At 38.3% G+C, this 16,387-nt stretch overlaps 2 protein-coding genes across 18 annotated transcripts in view; both read left to right on the forward strand.

The window, feature by feature from the left end:
• LOC114877478 (xin actin-binding repeat-containing protein 2) overlaps window positions 1-13,652 on the forward strand; it is a 40,418-nt gene extending 26,766 nt beyond the window's left edge. For 8 of the 14 annotated variants that reach the window (XM_029190111.2, XM_029190110.2, XM_046287070.1 and 5 more), the window contains 13 exons: window positions 412-507; window positions 1,063-1,297; window positions 1,705-1,776; window positions 2,269-2,431; window positions 2,889-2,998; window positions 3,358-3,533; window positions 3,982-4,198; window positions 4,442-4,563; window positions 4,680-4,856; window positions 7,068-7,385; window positions 7,694-7,954; window positions 12,652-12,785; window positions 12,920-13,652. In XM_029190111.2, coding sequence (XP_029045944.2) covers window positions 412-507; window positions 1,063-1,297; window positions 1,705-1,776; window positions 2,269-2,431; window positions 2,889-2,998; window positions 3,358-3,533; window positions 3,982-4,198; window positions 4,442-4,563; window positions 4,680-4,856; window positions 7,068-7,385; window positions 7,694-7,954; window positions 12,652-12,785; window positions 12,920-13,103 — 2,265 coding nt within the window. In that variant the 3' untranslated portion in view covers window positions 13,104-13,652. Of the gene's footprint in view, window positions 1-411; window positions 508-1,062; window positions 1,298-1,704; window positions 1,777-2,268; window positions 2,432-2,888; window positions 2,999-3,357; window positions 3,534-3,981; window positions 4,199-4,441; window positions 4,564-4,679; window positions 4,857-7,067; window positions 7,386-7,693; window positions 7,955-9,107; window positions 12,481-12,651; window positions 12,786-12,919 lie in introns of those variants that run through there. The other 6 variants (XM_046287075.1, XM_046287077.1, XR_003789584.2 and 3 more) reach the window with 5 other exon arrangements.
• Window positions 13,653-13,745: 93 nt separating this feature from the next.
• Window positions 13,746-15,904, forward strand: LOC114877490 (copper homeostasis protein cutC homolog). Of its 4 annotated transcripts, none has more exons than XM_029190141.2 (4): window positions 13,746-13,872; window positions 13,960-14,114; window positions 14,424-15,086; window positions 15,753-15,904. In XM_029190141.2, exons 3-4 carry the CDS (start codon window positions 14,424-14,426, stop codon window positions 15,837-15,839), a joined length of 750 nt encoding a protein of 249 aa, XP_029045974.2. In that variant the 5' UTR covers window positions 13,746-13,872; window positions 13,960-14,114; the 3' UTR covers window positions 15,840-15,904. The 4 variants fall into 4 exon arrangements, with proteins under 4 accessions (XP_029045974.2, XP_029045975.2, XP_029045977.2 ...); XM_029190142.2 differs by having other exon boundaries at window positions 13,960-14,050; XM_029190144.2 differs by having other exon boundaries at window positions 14,424-15,904.
• Window positions 15,905-16,387: the final 483 nt, after the last annotated feature.

Below are 16,387 nucleotides of genomic sequence, written 5' to 3' on the forward strand. Positions count from 1 at the left end.
TTTACAAACGATTGGACAACTTCCAAACAATTATGTAGTCTTACAATCTGTTTCTTGGTCACATTTGAAGAGTGCACCCGATACATACTCTGATTAGTAGTAAACGTACGTTCACCGTGAGCACGCTTTAAAGGTCTTACTTTAATCGGTCAAAGTTTCTACAAGTAGTAGCACGTACATACATAAGTACATATATTCGTACGTATGTATATTCTTTGAGAAATTTGCAAAACACACGCTTTTTTGGGGGAACAAAGAAAAAAGAAAATGCTCACGCTGAACAAGCTTGAGAGGCTAGATTAAGATGAGAAACGCCAAGATTCATCCATCGAGGTTTCTTCCTCGACAACGAAACAGTTGGTGTATTTCGAAACGCTTCTAGCTTGACAGCTGCAACGTTTGTGTTTACAGAAGTCGAGCTTCAATAAATTCGACGCTCTCAGCAAGAAGACCGTGCTGCATGTGCGCTCGATCGACGCGGGCAAAGTGCAACAACAGCTGAACGCCGTAAGCACTCTTCTCGAGATACATATCATATAATACATGTAGTACATATACTTTTTCTAAGACAGACACTTGCTCCTTTCTGACGATGGATATAATTAATTCTATAGATATTTCAGAGAAATCTCCGCGCGACCTTTTTCTATAACAAATTATATAACTTTATATAAACTTTACGATGTTTTCAGATTTCCCTTTTCTTATACCTATGTAGCAGTTCATTGTTGTACCGTGTCGTTGGTTCTACTACTGTGTCCGTCCTACTTACTCTCTTGATAAACTTTCTCCTTGTTCTGTAGAGGATATTTATTATTATATGTACATATATTATTGTGATGGCATTCGTAGTAAAGTTGTATTGTACTTGTGGACACAATAGCAGGGTTCAAATATGTAACTAACCGATTAATCAGTTGATTTCGAACGTCTAGATTTGGAACGTTGTTCCAAATCAAGTGGTTAAAGGAAAATATTGAAAAGGCAAAGGAAAAGGAAAAGGAAAAGGAAAAGGAAAAAAGAATGTGGGTAGTGGTAAAAATAATGAATTATTGACGGCAGGTGGGTCAAAACGGGGACACAAATGCAAACTGCCGTAGCTGCGGCAAGGTCGTCTTCCAAATGGAACAGACAAAAGCGGAGGGTCTGGTCTGGCACAAGAATTGCTTCCGGTGCGTCCAGTGTAGCAAGCAGCTTAACGTCGACAATTACGAAAGCCACGAGAGCACGCTTTACTGTAAGCCACACTTCAAGGAACTCTTCCAACCGAAACCGGTTGAAGAGTCTGAACAACCTGGTAAGTCGATCACCGCGTACCATTATATAGTTCGCGACACCCTCGTGGTACAGTTCCACCCCCTTTCTTTAAGTTTAAGCGATGGGTGGTTAGATTCTCGTAAATCTTCGATATACATATGTACATGAAAGCGCGTAGCAGCTGGTCGATAATAAGAATTGAAGGCCGCTCCCGAATTGAAGGAAATCCGATTGTCCGATAAATTATGGTTAAAATGAACGGTCGTATACACATATTCAACGCGGGAACTGGTCGCACAGTCCCCCTTTTAGCGTAGTCACTCTGAAATTATTGCTCTCCCTTTTTGTCTACCATCAACCTTCTCCTTGTTTCTCTCCCCTCTATAATTACACGTAAATGCAGAGAGATCGTTAATGCGACAAAGAGATGTCTTGTGAACTCCATAGTGCGACCTCGAAAGCCGGAGCTGATCATACGGGAGAACGAGCCGAAAGAGTTGCCGCCCGATGTGGTCAGAGGTAAAGACACACTCCGAATGGAATTGTGCAACATGTTTTTGCTCGCATACTCGTCTGATAGAGTGAATTCTAACCGTTTTCTAACCCGTTTGCAGAGTGTTATACATATACATATATAATAATATCATTGATGCAATTATTCGTTAACAAGTTTACCGTATCCTTTAAACCTGTGTGTGCGCGCGCCTTTTTCCTTTTTCCTTTTTCCTTTTTCCTTTTTCCTTTTTCCTATTTCCTATTTCCTTTCTCCTTTGTTTTTATTTTTTTATTTGCAGTAATATCGTTGCATGAATATACACATGATATGTATATGATAATTGATGCCATTAGGTGGTAATATAGATAGTAAATTTACAAACTGGATACGAGTTTGCCAGATTTGCTTATCGAAACGTTAGAAAAAACGTGATCTCCGTATCGAGATCAAGTTAATAGAGGTTCGAACGAAAACGATGTCTAACGAGAAAGCATTTATCGACGCATTGGTTACAGCTTCCGACAAACCGGACCTGGGTCTCGAGGAGTTGTCGAGCCTGAATGTCAAGTCCCGGTTCCAAGTGTTCGAAAAGGCTGGCACAGAGACGAACGAGATCGAAAGGTCGCCGTCACAGATCGCGGTGAAGAGATCTCCCAGTATCCTTAGCAAACTTGCCAAGTAAGTGATTTTTCTAATTTTCTCATATAATTAATTTAGGGAAGGAAGAATTTTCGAAGCTTCAATTTACTTGGACTGGTAAGACTGTTAATTATTGACGATTATTAATTAATGCCAAGATCAAGTTTCATCGTACAGCTGTGTCGCGTCTCGTCAATTTCTGCGATTTTCCCTATTGAAAAATCACGCTTCAACTTGAACGCGATCGGGTGACAAAAGTTGTGTCGATGAAAAATATGCAAGGCAAGACAAGTTTCGTACGATGAATTTGCTAGAACAACCAATTGGTTATATGCTGATCAGCGAATTTATTTTTTCTTCTTTCTCGGCTGTCGAGCGTATAGCGATATAGTGGCATGAAAAAGCGCAGCAGAGTTGTAGGTCGATGCTGTTCGCGTGCCGAGCTATCAGAATTCATTGGAATGTTTGTGACTACTTTGCGCGTCTTTTTGTCCAGATTCCAGGCGAAAGGCATGGATATCGGAGTGGCGGATGAATCTCTGAATGGAATCCCTTACGAAGAGTCGAGCGAAAGCGAAGAGGAAGAAGAGACGGAGGAAACGGAGGGTGAGCACGTTCGAAATGTTTCATTCGAGTCGTCTTTAGCTACCCTTTATTTTACTTTTTTCTGCAATTATGAAAAATCTATCAAGTAGGTAAGAAAATAGATTTTCTATTCTACCTACTTGTTTAATTAATTCTTTATCTCAAAGAAACAAACTCTTCTTGACATTTCAGTTACTAACTTTGTTTCTATCTTTATAACAAAACGTACCTATATAGCTGACCTTTCTTATATTTATTTATAGGATAAGGCTCTGCTGCAATTTATCGGGAAATAAAGTTGGAGCATCCTGCGTAGGAAGTGTATAATATAATTAGTAGAAATCGAAAATAAAATAATAAAATCGATTTATACGTTTCAGAGGTGGACAGCGAAATTGTGAAAGCGAAACGCACGACCCGCGAACGTCCGATCAGCTTCACGAAAATGGACGACATAAAGAATCGTTGGGAGACGACTAGCCAGCAAGGAAGGAAAGAGGTTCAACGGGAAGCGAGAAAAGAGGAGATCGCTGGGATTCGTTCGAGGCTATTCATGGTAAAATTTGAAAAAGAATCGTTTCGAGGAAGCAACGATCGCGTACCACCGTTCGCGTTAATTTCGAGAACATCTAAATCGCCGCGAAGTAGTCCGGGGTAATGGCACCAGACGCAGAAAAACTTGGAGAGTAGACTGAAATGTAGCTCACGCATTCTCTTTAGAACACACACGCTCGACGTTGTGCAATAAACGCGTGCACATTCACGACTATGGAGCGAGTCGAGGAAGACTCGTCGACGCGACGTTGCATTTCACGACGAACGATTTCCACTTTTCTCTGAAGTGATTTTTTCGGAGAAGAAAAAAAAAAATCAAATTATTCGTACAGCTGTCATCGTACAATTCTTTAATTTTCTAATCATTTCGATGAAACATCAGCTAGACATCTAAGAAGGAAGATGAAAGCGCTTCCGCGTGTCTGAGCGTAAGTCGATTTCCGTTGCAGGGTAAACAGGGTAAAATGAAGGAGATGTACCAGCAGGCGGTAGCCGGAAGTGAGCGCGTGACGAAGATCAATGCAGCAGAAGAGTTGCAACACTCGTCGACCCACGCTCGTTCCATCAAAGAACGATTCGAACGAGGCGAACCGATCGCAACTTCTGACGACGAGACGGACGGTAAACCGAAACCGGAGAAGGCTGACGAGGAAGTGATCGCAGCAGGTGCGTTTCGCCTTGCGAACAAACTTATATGTATATTTAGAAACCGTTAAATGTAAGTAGGTACCTACTTAATTAGTCGTGTGAGAATTTCTTACTATGAGAACCAAGAAAACTTTAATTTTCTGATTACATACCACAATCAACCCATTGTTGTCATTCATTCATTTTTCTAAATAAATACAAACGCAAATTGATCTATCTTGATTTCACAATTGAAGCTTTTAAGAATTTCGTGTTACATAGGAATCAGCAGGAAGTCTCGATCGATGTTCTTGGAACTGGACGCTTCGGCAGCCAAGACTGGACGACCAGTGACTCCGGTGAACCCGAAGACGCCGGCAGAGGCACCTCGACGCGCCAGAGACGTAAGTTTCGTTTTTATTATTTTTCAACTACATATTTACATAGTCGAATATCATCTGCACTGGCTCTATTACGCTTAAATGCATTCGTTAATTGGTACGCAACTTGTACAAACAAGGCATTCATGGGTCGTCAAGTCTCGGACGACGTGGTTCGGAGCTCGGACACCACCGAGGAGGTACATGCCGAAACCTCAGACATTTCGAACAAATTCAAATTTTTCGAATCCTACAAGGAACCGGAAAAGCAACGGAAACAGTTTCGAATCACTCCTCCGCGCGATGGTCAACTCAAGGTTCGAAACCTTCGAAATAGTGTGAAGCGTTTTCGATGTTTTAATAATGACAATGATTACTTTTAATTAACCTAATTTCACACCCGTTTAGCTTTTCTTTCTTGTTTTTTTTTTTTTTTTTTTTTAATTTATTTATTTATTTATTTATATTATATACACATGTATATTCTTATTGCACGAGTCGTTTTGAGCTTTGAGCGAAAATTTTCATTGCATGGATTGAATACGATCTTTTATTAAAAATTCAACAAATTCAACAGCTTTCGATCCGATCGATTTCTTCAACTCCGTGAATCATTTTTTTAATCAAACTGGATGAATAATGATATAAAAGAAGCGATAAGTCTTAAAATAAATATTCCCTCGACGCGACGCGACGCGACGCGACGGCTGGTTTGGTTTCTTCGGTAAATGGGACCATCGACAAACTGAGTAATCATTTTTCAACAAATATTTTCTCGATAGCAGGTACATTCTTTTGTCGAAGCAGATAACGTGGCGAGTTGAAATTATTATCATGGATAGCTAGGTCCTCGTTGTAAAGCTCGCGAAAGCTGTTGGTTAAGAGTTAGGAGCTGTGAAGCGCAGCGCAACGCAGCGCAGCGCAGCGCACCAGTGCCACTTGATTTCCAGGCTTGTCCTTGAACCCCCTCGAGTGGTCAGCAGCCATACTTTTACCGTTAGTATTCCTACATCCTTCCATTCGTGAAGAGAGCAGGCCGTGCAGAGGCGAGCATGTCTCTCCCTACCCAGTAACTCACCAGAGGGAACAGTAAGAGGCTAAGCGTCCTGCTTGCTGTTCGTGTGAACGGCATAGCAACCATCGCGCCGCAGTTTACCGGCACCCACCAAACAAAAGCCTTCTTTCCTCAACTTTTCCATTCTACCTAAGTAGTTTTTGTGTTTTTATATGGTGTACGAATTAAACAACGCCGAGGATAAGAAAGTGAGTAAAAGGATACGTTTATCAGTATAGATTAGGTATATGTAGATAATTTTTTTCTTCTTCTTCTTCTTCTTCTTCTTCTTCTTCAGACCTATACATATAGAGTTTCTCGTGCTCCCCCTCTTTCTCTATTCGTGTTTGGTGGATCGTTGATACTTTTCCATTTGCAATCTTAGGAATGATAAAATAACGAAAAATGTGTAACCGAGTAACTAACCGATTTTCGATTACCTTCGATCTTCTGTTTACTTTGTAAATACCGTTTGAAAATCAAATCGTCTAACCATAAGACATTGATAGTCTGTAGATAGTGTTTGTATCGATCTCCTTGAAGAGTTAGTAGAATAGTCGACGATAGGTCTATAATCGAGGATCATTAAATTGGCGGTATTTTGTGATCGCTGCCATGGAAGATCGGAAAAACATATATGTATGTATAATTTGGTACAGAAAATTACCCGTTTTCTAGAATTTGCTTCTTCGACATAACGGTATATCATTTGTCGATTTACATACATGTAAATCCTTTCCTTTATAACAAAGGTTATCGATCGACTTACCCTTCAAAAACGTTATTAACGTTTTTTATTTTTCTTTCTTCATCTTTTACTTTTACTTTTACTTTGAAATTTTTTCAAAACGAATAGGAATATATTCAGTTTTTTCCCTAACGATATAGAAAAAATAATGAATCACCATACGTAGGTAGAGGGAATAAATTTTTTCAACGAGACTGGGTCGGTTTTTTTCTAAATAAAACGTGGCGAAACATCATTAATAAAGATTCGTTCGAGCAGCTCGAACTAATTACCTTTTTCCAGGTTTAAATCTTAATTATAAATCTTTGACCATTGTCGAGTAAAACGAACAATCAAACGAATAATGCAACGTGTATTTTACATGATAGTCGAGTAGTGATTTTTCTTCGCAACTTGTCGCAGGTAATATCGTGGAACGCAAAATTCCACTAACTTTGTAAGGCTTGCAGAACGGTTTCGCGCATTGTCATCGTCGTCTTCGGTTTACATACCTGCTGTTCAGGTAGAAATCCAACCAGAGACACCACGGTACATGTGCTAAAGCACGTTCGAGCTGCTGACTCAGAGGAGTCGGGAGTCGATTTTCTTCTTTTGCTTGCTGTCTTCGTAATTTAACCACCTCGTTTGACGCACGAAAAGCAGTGAATTTGAAATATCTAATTAACCATCGAGACGCGTCGAATCGATCGACTAGTTGCAATATTCATTCGAAACTCGATACAACAGATGGATTCCCCTGAACGCGAGATCTACCGTGACCCAGACGTGGTTAGAGCCGAGGACAGGGTTGACGAGGTGGTGCACACAGACACCGCCAGGAAAATGCTGTCGATCTTCCGGCAAATGGAAGAGAACGCATGCAAACAGGAACTGCCGAACGGTCCCAAACCTTTGAAACGTTTCACACCACCACCAGAAGACAAATACGCGAAGCCAACAGCATCAGACTCCGAGGAGGAAGAAGAGGAAGAAGGTGAAGAGTCTGACGGCGAGGACAGCGGCGGCGAGGAGAGGGACCCCAACTACGTGCGAGCTTCGGATAAGGTTCGTTGATATTTCATTACCTATACCCTTACCTCTACTCTACCATTACTCTAAACGACGTATGTAGGTATGTCATTGTTTAATCTTTAATCGTTATTATCGATATTTCCATTGTTTCCGCCGCGAAAAATGCCGCCGCGTTTATTAACATAGAGACAAGGTGAGTAGACCTCGAGATTCCTACATACGAATACATACTGTTCGTCCGCGAAAAGATAGATGAAACACTCTTGAGAAACGTGAAATTGTGTGATCCCACCGCTTCATTTACAATCTATGTATATATATATATATCGTTTCTTTTGCAGGTGGAGGACGAATTTTTGAAGCAAGCACAGAACGCAGCACGCGCCAAGACCCTGTGCGCGAAATTCGAACACTGGGAGGAAACAGACGCGAAGACGACTATGTCGAGCAGTCAGAATATCGCGGAAATGGAAATCGCGCAGAATACCGGTGATCAGTCGAGCATAGAATCTGCGAGCAGTCTGAGAGCACGTTTCGAGTCTCTCGGCTCGCAAACGAGCGAATCACCGCGCACGCCGAAAGTCAAAGTCAATCGATTTGTGGTGAGTACATTCTTCTAGAAATTTATCTTCATCTTCGTTCAGTTCCTTTCCGAGCAACTTATTAATCGTTCACTGAATGGGAAATTTTTATTTTTATTTTTATTTTTTTTCCGGTATTATAATTTCCATTCGCACTGCATACGATAGTAAGGTTTTCTTGCGTGTTGTTATTTCGTCGTGTTTTTCTTTTATGTACAGTGTGGCTCGTTTATCGCATGGTGTGTTTTTAAAACGATCATTGTTTGTCAAAAAGTCTCTGTATACTTTGCTAGAGATTGTTTAACGTATAGATAACGTAAAGATAATGAATATTTCTCTTGAAACGATATTAGTGATATTTATATCTTGAAACGAATGGGTACAAGTTATGTTTTATGTTTATTGGTAGAAAAAATATTATGCATTAGACGATAAGAACACTGTCAAGTATACGGAAAGCTTTTTGACCGACTTTGAATATTACCCTTTTCGCTTTCCAGTTTTGTAATACAGGCTGGCGCATAAAATTGTTCTGAAACTTTTCATTTTTCGTAAGGTTTTCTATAAGGTTACCTATATGCATTTCGTATGCGTCAGCCTCTATAAGAGTGCGATGTATTTGCGTAAAGTTTGCACCGTATCTCTGCAACTTAATGACCTAGTAATTACCTACACTGGATATTATTTACTTTTCAACATTGACGAGTAACGTTTTAATGGATCGTTGTATTCTTGTGTGCACGTCAAGTTAATACGAGTTCGAGAATGCGTATTCTTCTGTGCACGCTCAGAGAATAAGAATAAAATTCTGGTTCTATCTCATTTTCATAAAAATTTTACCAATAGTAGAAAAATTCTTTGAGCGTACTGGCAAAACGCTATGAATGGTAGTTTCGTTCTCCATAGCTATGCGAACTAACGAGAACGTGTCGAGAAAAGCATTCGAAAAGAGAACAAAATTGGACCTCGACCAATTGAAAATGGTAAAAATCCTGAGAAAGGGGAATACAGATGGTTCAATTATACAGCATGACTAGTTAGCTGTTAGATTCCTGTGACGTATTCTGATTTTGTCTGGCATTTTTGGTCTTGAGATTGACGCCTGCAAAGTGTTTTGGCCAGCTTTCGTTTTCGATCACGATCAAGCGATATCTTCTCTGTTGGACGCGAACAGTAAAAGGACGCCGGAAGTGGAGGATCAACAAGGCCCGAGCACACGGATTGACAGGGCCTGACCAACAGACACGACAGATATAGGTACAGGCAAACGAAACAAAGATAAATAGGACATAGAAATGAAAATACGAAATTCGTTGGAATCTTGTGCTTCGTGGGAACCGACAACACTTCCGCTTCGTTGTCTGGATCATTGTGCGATTTTTAGGTTTCTCTCCTTTTTTGTTAAGTCTTTTGTGAGTAGCGTTCTGTTAGTGAATCTAGCGTACATTTTATTATATATTTGTATCGTATAACGAGATGCACGGAGAACACGGAGAATACGGAGAACACCGAGACGTCGAGTATGTACTCTCTGCTCGTTGAAACTATACAAGTTGTTTCAATAAATTTTTGCATATAGTGACGCGTTCGCCTCGTGGAACAAAGTTATATTTAACCCTTGGATGACGGAACGTCAATTTTAGATTCTATTTTATTTTCTAGGCTAAGTATTTTCTTTAGCTGTTGTGTTATCCAAATAGTAATTCAATTCGTAAAGCAAGGAAGAAAGAGGTATTTAACGTTTGGAAAATAATATCGTTTTTCATGAATATCTCGAAAACTACTCATTTTTATGCCATAGTATGTAATACTTTTTTACGCAGAATTAACATTCATTTTATGAATGCGTTAATAACAGAATTATCAGCTGAATCACCCTGTATATGGAATTGTTCTATTTAAAAATTTCAGCGTTTGCGCGTATTTAGTAAATTTCGGTCGCTGTGTTGACCCAGTTCCGTCGTTCCAGAGGGTTTTTTAATCGTCTCGCTGAACACGTTCTTCGCCGTTCGAACGTGTTTTTTCCGCGCCTCACAATCAGTTGGCTACAATATGTATTTCGAATTGCTCTTTTTACACGAGAACATTTGTAATACTTTTCCAGAGCCACTTACACAAAACGAACTGTACGAAATACTGTGAACGAATCCACCAGCGACACGAATAACCTGATTTACTTAACATCGAGTGCCAAAGTTTCAGTTTCTTTAGCGCGCGCAGTTACATCTTGGCACGTACAGTTTACGAAAAAGGTGCCAAATTTGTTTGATCAATGTCAATTTTATTGATTTTCTATCGATGTCGTTGGGTGGTTCGTTTTTCAAATAGTCTTTTCCTTTCTCGCGAGTGCCAAGCGAAGAAACGAAAGGAAAATCAGAGGATCTTTAAAGAAAATGAGATGAGAGAAAGTATTCGATGCTTCCTAATCACGGTTTCGAGGATCCTTTTTGAAAGGATTTTCAAGAAATCTAAACTCTTACGTACTTAGGATCTACAAGCTTTTCGAGTACTTTTACAGCTTTTCACGTGGTACACATAGTAATTTAACACTCGTCTGCAAATAGACAATTATGGAGCGAAACGGAGAAAGAGGAGCTGCTAAAAATGTTTATTTTACACCTTTCTATCCTGAAACTAGAGGAAGCTGTTCACCTTTGTGTCTGAGAAGTTGCAATCATTTTTCACAGATTAAATTATTATAAATTGATAGTGTATAAGGTAATAGAAGTCATTGAAGAAACAAAAAAGCAAAACAAAAAAGAAGGTAATGGATCATTTTTTAAGTGTTCGAATCCGCAATAAAACTTTTATACTTTTTTAAATATTTTTAGACAGCTTTTTATTCTTGTTAACAATAAGAAACGATAACAAGGAACCAGATAAGAACCGAACGAATAAACTACATGTGATAACGCAAACTATTTACACTTATTCCTATGATATAAAATTGAATATTTAAAAAATGATTCATTTTTAATTCAGCGATAAATTTGTAGAAAAATTTAATACGATAAGTCAGGAAAGTACGTTCACACCGCACTGATTACAAGTTCCAAAACAGGATAGGGGTAAACTTAATTCGTCAGAGTAAAATTTGCAAAGTTTTTTTCAAGCTCCTTGTACTTTACCAGCCCATGAATTGAACGTTCGAAGAATCTTCGTTCCTTCTGAAAATATACCAAACAGACTAAGGATTAAACTGATACTAGAACGTTATCGAATATAGGCTTTTTTATAATTTTTATAAAGGTCGAGGGACAGAGACGGATACGAGAACTGGGGCAGTCCTTACACCTAGAAGAGAGTCCTTGGCATATGTATACATTAACCCATTGCGTTGTACCTATTATTAATCATTCAGACATGAAATTCATAGAAATGTATTTCTGAATGCTGCTTCTATTTCAGCAATTACCTATTAGTCGAAATTTCTAATTAGATTCTAATAAAAACAAATAAAATTGGCTGCTCTTTTTGCTTAAAATGGGTTGATCAACAACGCAACGGGTTAATTCCTTCACAATTACCAACGTGGTCGCACAGTACCCATTCATATACGTATACACATATAAATCTCTCTATATAAATATATACATATATTTATCATTGATATAGAAGAACAACGTGTATAACGATCCCCTGATCTATTTAAAAGAACGCACCTTCAAAACGAAAGAGAAAGAGAGCTCCTGAAGTTGATTTCGATCGTGTTCACGATTTATTTTGATATCTCTTTTGAAAATAGAGCTTGAAATTTTTCAATCTTTTGCCAAGGGAATTTGATAAAGAGTGTGACGAAAATCTTAATTAATAATAAAACCGATTCGAAGCACAATTTCAGGGTTCACGGAAAACTTTTTCTTTTTTCAAATCGATCACTTATGTGTGGTGCGAAATTTAGTGGCATTAGTGACTTTTTTCTTTTTTTCTTTTTTCTATCAAAAAGATTTAAGTATTAGATAGGTAGAGAAGTAAAAATAGAAAGAGAGAGAAAAAGATCGAAAAGTATATGTATGTATATTCTCTACACGACTTGATCTACCTTTTATCATCCATGAAAATCATGATAAAGTGCTTGAACTCGATCGATGGAATTCAGTGCAATAATTTTAAGGGAACATTGTTAATCGACGCGATCGTAAACGTGAACGAAACGCGCGTTTGTTGTTAATCGGCGAGATGGATATTTATTAATCTTCGATGAGAAATGAGTTTGTCGACCGATCGCTTCATTCACGGCCTATTTTACACACACTGCGATGTGTTTTACGTAGAATTTTTCGTTAAGTCTTGGATTGTATAATTTTTAAGAGGCGTATATGATACTCATATTCTTTGTCTTTTCCCGTTTCCTTTTTCCCTTTTCCCTTTTCCCTTTACCCTTTTCCCTTTTCCCTTTTCCCTTTTCACGTGTAACAATTTATTACCATCATATTTGCAAACGTTCAATAAAAGGGCACATCCTAACGACATAAAAAGAAGGAAAAAACACAAAACGAATGGTATAAATTTTCATGGTGATTCAAATTAAAAATGAAAAAAAGGCAGTGCAATAGGTATCCTTTTACACTTTTCCTATCTTTTGAAAGTATACATCAAGTAGTTTAAGCAAACTCGTCATCTTATTCCTTCATAAACCTATCACTTTTCGTTCAAGTGACTTTTTTTCTTTGTTATTTATTTTGTTTTCTTCCACCATACCCATTTATCCGATGCAGGAAATTCAAGCGAGCTGTACGGACGTCTGCGAGAGCTGTGAAAAGAAAGTCTACCCCCTCGAGAAGGTGGAGACAAATAACAAAATATTTCACAAACAGTGCTTCCGGTGTCTACAATGCAATTGTGTGCTGAGGTAATGTTTTGCAATCGTTTTTTTTTCTCTCCTCTCCCTGTAGAGTATGAATCCCGTAAACTTGTTCAACTAAGTCCGAGAATGTTTCAGAATCACGGTACTAGTTATAAACGATATCATTTCTTCTTGTACAGGATGGACACGTTCACCTTAAACAATGGTAAACTCTACTGCATCCCACACTTCAAACAATTATTCATTACACGAGGAAACTACGACGAAGGTTTCGGTGTGGATCCTCACAAGAACAAGTGGTCGAGCAGCTCGAGCAATCCGACGAGTCCGTCGCCGATCGCGGTCTCGAATGGCGACCTCTGATTTCTCCTCAATTTCCCAAATATATGTAATTAGAAAAGAAACTGGAACCCGACAAACGCCTGGTTGTAGAAGAATCCTCGACGAGCGAATTTAGTCGGGGTACCGAGAAAAAGTAAAAAAAAAAGAAAAGAAAAAAAAAAGATTCCGTGGAAATGATATTCTAGTTCTCCAAAGACGACCGCCAGGCTTAACTTTGCAAATCGATCGATTAAGATTGCGAATCGTTCAGCTCCTTTTTCGATTTTTAAACGACTGATCATGCGTGCAGATCATTATACGCGCCGAGAATCGTGTTCTCCGTTTTCTCCCTCTTCCAACCCCTCTTTACGCTGCCCTCTCATTTTATGTATTTTATTTTTTACCTCTGGATCCTACTGACTACGCCCTATTATAAATTTCGCTTAAATATTTGTTACAATTATTATTATTATTATTATTATTATTATTATTATTATTATTATTAATATTATTATTTTTTACTTATATAACTCTTGGTATTATTTTATTATATGTGTTGTATAATACAGAATTTCATTGCGCTTTATAAAATCTGATGTAACATCGTTATTTTTCCTCGTAATAGATGCTGTGAGAATAGTGAAAATGAAAAATTTATTCAGGTAAGAGATTTAGCTTATCTTCTAGGGATTTGAAGAATGATTCAACGAGTTTCTCCAGATGGCGAAACGTTCACGTCTCGCAGACAATTCGCATCCATTTATTACACACGATTTCATTGTTCTGTTTTGTGTATTTTTACCAATTACGTGTCAGTTGTGAAATAATACTGTTAAAAAGTTTACATAGATTATAAAATCAGTACGAGGCGTGAGAGCTAACGCATAAATCATTTCAGGTATCGAGTGTTTCGAAGCGCTGATATCGTGAGGCGTGTATACGTATTCCTAGTGACAAATTGCTGGTGATTTTGTGCGCTCAACGCTCTGGTGAGAAATTGGCAATGCTTTTAAAGATTCTTGTTGTTTAAATCTACCTCGTAACTAGTTGACAGTAAGTTTTTCATATATTCATTATATTCATATCTATACCGCAGTTCAGCAGAGTCCATAACTGCGAAGCGCAGGTTGGAAGATGATGGGGGAACGCAGCGAGCTATCTGCTAATCGCTTTCCACTTCGTTTGGGAGTATCGCCAATCAGGGCGAAGATGCGCACTAGAGATGCGCGAAGAACGAAAACTGGTCTTTTCGCAGTTATGGACTCTGGTGAACTGCGGTATATGTATATTCTGATCGTATGGAAGGAGAAAGAAAGGGTTAATAATTTGATCAAACATACCTATAATACCTTCGTATTCCAGATGGAGATCTGCATTGATTCGATGGAATCAGCGCGAAACGCGATCGAAGGTGGTGCAAGCAGGTTGGAAATATGTTCTGCTCTATCCGAAGGTGGCTTAACCCCCACAGCTGGTCTATTAAAAAAAATTAAAAGCTTTTCACCTATACCCATTTACGCCATGCTTCGAACACGATCTGGTAACTTTGTTTATTCGAAAGAGGAAATGGACGTGATGTTAGAAGATTTAAAAATTTTGAAACATCACGGAACCGATGGTTTCGTGTTTGGAGCATTGACGTCAAACGATGAAATAGATATAGAATCCTGTAGAATCGTCCTTTCTGCTGCCCAACCATTGCCTGTAACATTCCATCGAGCCTTCGACGAAGTGATCGATCCTTTAAAATCCTTGGAAACATTAATTGATCTTGGTTTCGAGAGAGTTCTGACATCCGGTCAGAAGGATACCGCCGTGGAAGGATTAGAGTTGATAAAAAAACTCGTTGAAAGAGCACAGCAGAGAATAATCGTGATGCCAGGTTCCGGTATCGCTAAAGATAATATTTTAAGGATAAAAATGGAGTCTGGAGCGAAGGAATTTCATGCGTCAGCTAAGAATAGAATAACTTCTGGTGGAAGAAATAAAATTAAAATTGGAGCTAGCAAAGACAGCTGTATAATGGTAACCGACAAGAAATTAGTTGAAGAAATGGTTGAAATTATAATGAACAGAATATAATTCGATCAGTGTGATAAGACACGTGTTAGTAAATCGGAAAATAATCGCCTTGGACTCGCGAACCTGTTTTTTTTTTTTTTTTTTTTTTTTTCTAACCTTCTAAGCAAGGTATACGTAATAATCGATTATTAATCGACTGCCATTTAATGCCATTCTGCAACATTCTAGTTTTACAGTTCGCTGCTACACGTTGTCCTGCTAAACATTTTAATATCAACCAAACATAAAATTCAACCTTACGATGCATGTTATTGAATCTTTCGTGACTCCTAAATCCTTTTTTTTGGCAAATGCAAGCGTCATTAATTCTCTAATTACAAAATAGAATTAAAAGTACCATAAATCGTTCTATAAATCGATTTGCTAGAAAATTGTACGTTTATCAATTACATAAGATCAATAGAGCATTCATTATTGTTAACATAATCAATTGCATAAGTAACAGGATTGAAACGAGAATACTGTTATAGAATGATTCGATAATATTTCACTAGCTGTGTTTCACGTAAAACCTTTACGAAAAAATTAAAGACTTAAGAAAGATTAAAATCACGGCGCAGAAAGTTCGGTTTTAAATATCATGATTAGCATATAAACTTTTCCTGATAGGTCTCCACAACTTGGCGAGTCAAAAGAAACTGGGGTAATTTTCCTCAGGATGAAAAGCTAAAATACTTATCTATATGCAATCATTGATGCTAGATAAAATAAAGAAGAGTGTGATTCGTTAATAAAAAATAAAATCCTCCCTTTTGAATATATATACAGTATGCAATATCGATATAAGCATCCAGGAGTGCGACTGCATTCTTACCTGCACAATGGGTTCACCATTCAGATACCATGATCATTCGCGTTCAAATTGTAATGGCTCTTCACGGTGCGTGCAACGTAAATGGAATCTGCATTACGTGCTAGAAATTATGTATGAGAGAAGATTGCCTATTCCGTGCTACAGAGAATAGAGAACAATCAATAACGATGATTCAAAGCCGCTGAAACAACCTGGTAGCCTTTCGTTACGTACGTGGGATATTTTGAAAGTTCAACTGGGAGAGGCTGAGTCTCTACTTCTCTTCTCGAATTTAAACAACCGTCCCCAACTATGCTTCTCGAGAAAGGATTTAGTTTATAGCTCAACGTAAACATGTCGTAAGTGTTCGTTACATATAACAATTTTACAGTGAATATGTTTGCAAGCAATTTGTAATTGCGAACGTTTGCGCAATCTCGATCCACTGTAA

Source organism: Osmia bicornis, chromosome 9, assembly GCF_907164935.1.
Source record: "Osmia bicornis bicornis chromosome 9, iOsmBic2.1, whole genome shotgun sequence".
Lineage (NCBI taxonomy): Eukaryota > Metazoa > Arthropoda > Insecta > Hymenoptera > Megachilidae > Osmia > Osmia bicornis.

Excerpts from the sequence above, each read along its gene's own strand:
- LOC114877490 (XM_029190141.2), top strand. The coding sequence starts at position 14,424 with ATGGAGATCTGCATTGATTCGATGGAATCAGCGCGAAACGCGATCGAA. Across the intron at positions 15,087-15,752 it reads GCAAAGACAGCTGTATAATG|GTCTCCACAACTTGGCGAGT; the intron begins GTAACCGACAAG and ends TTTTCCTGATAG.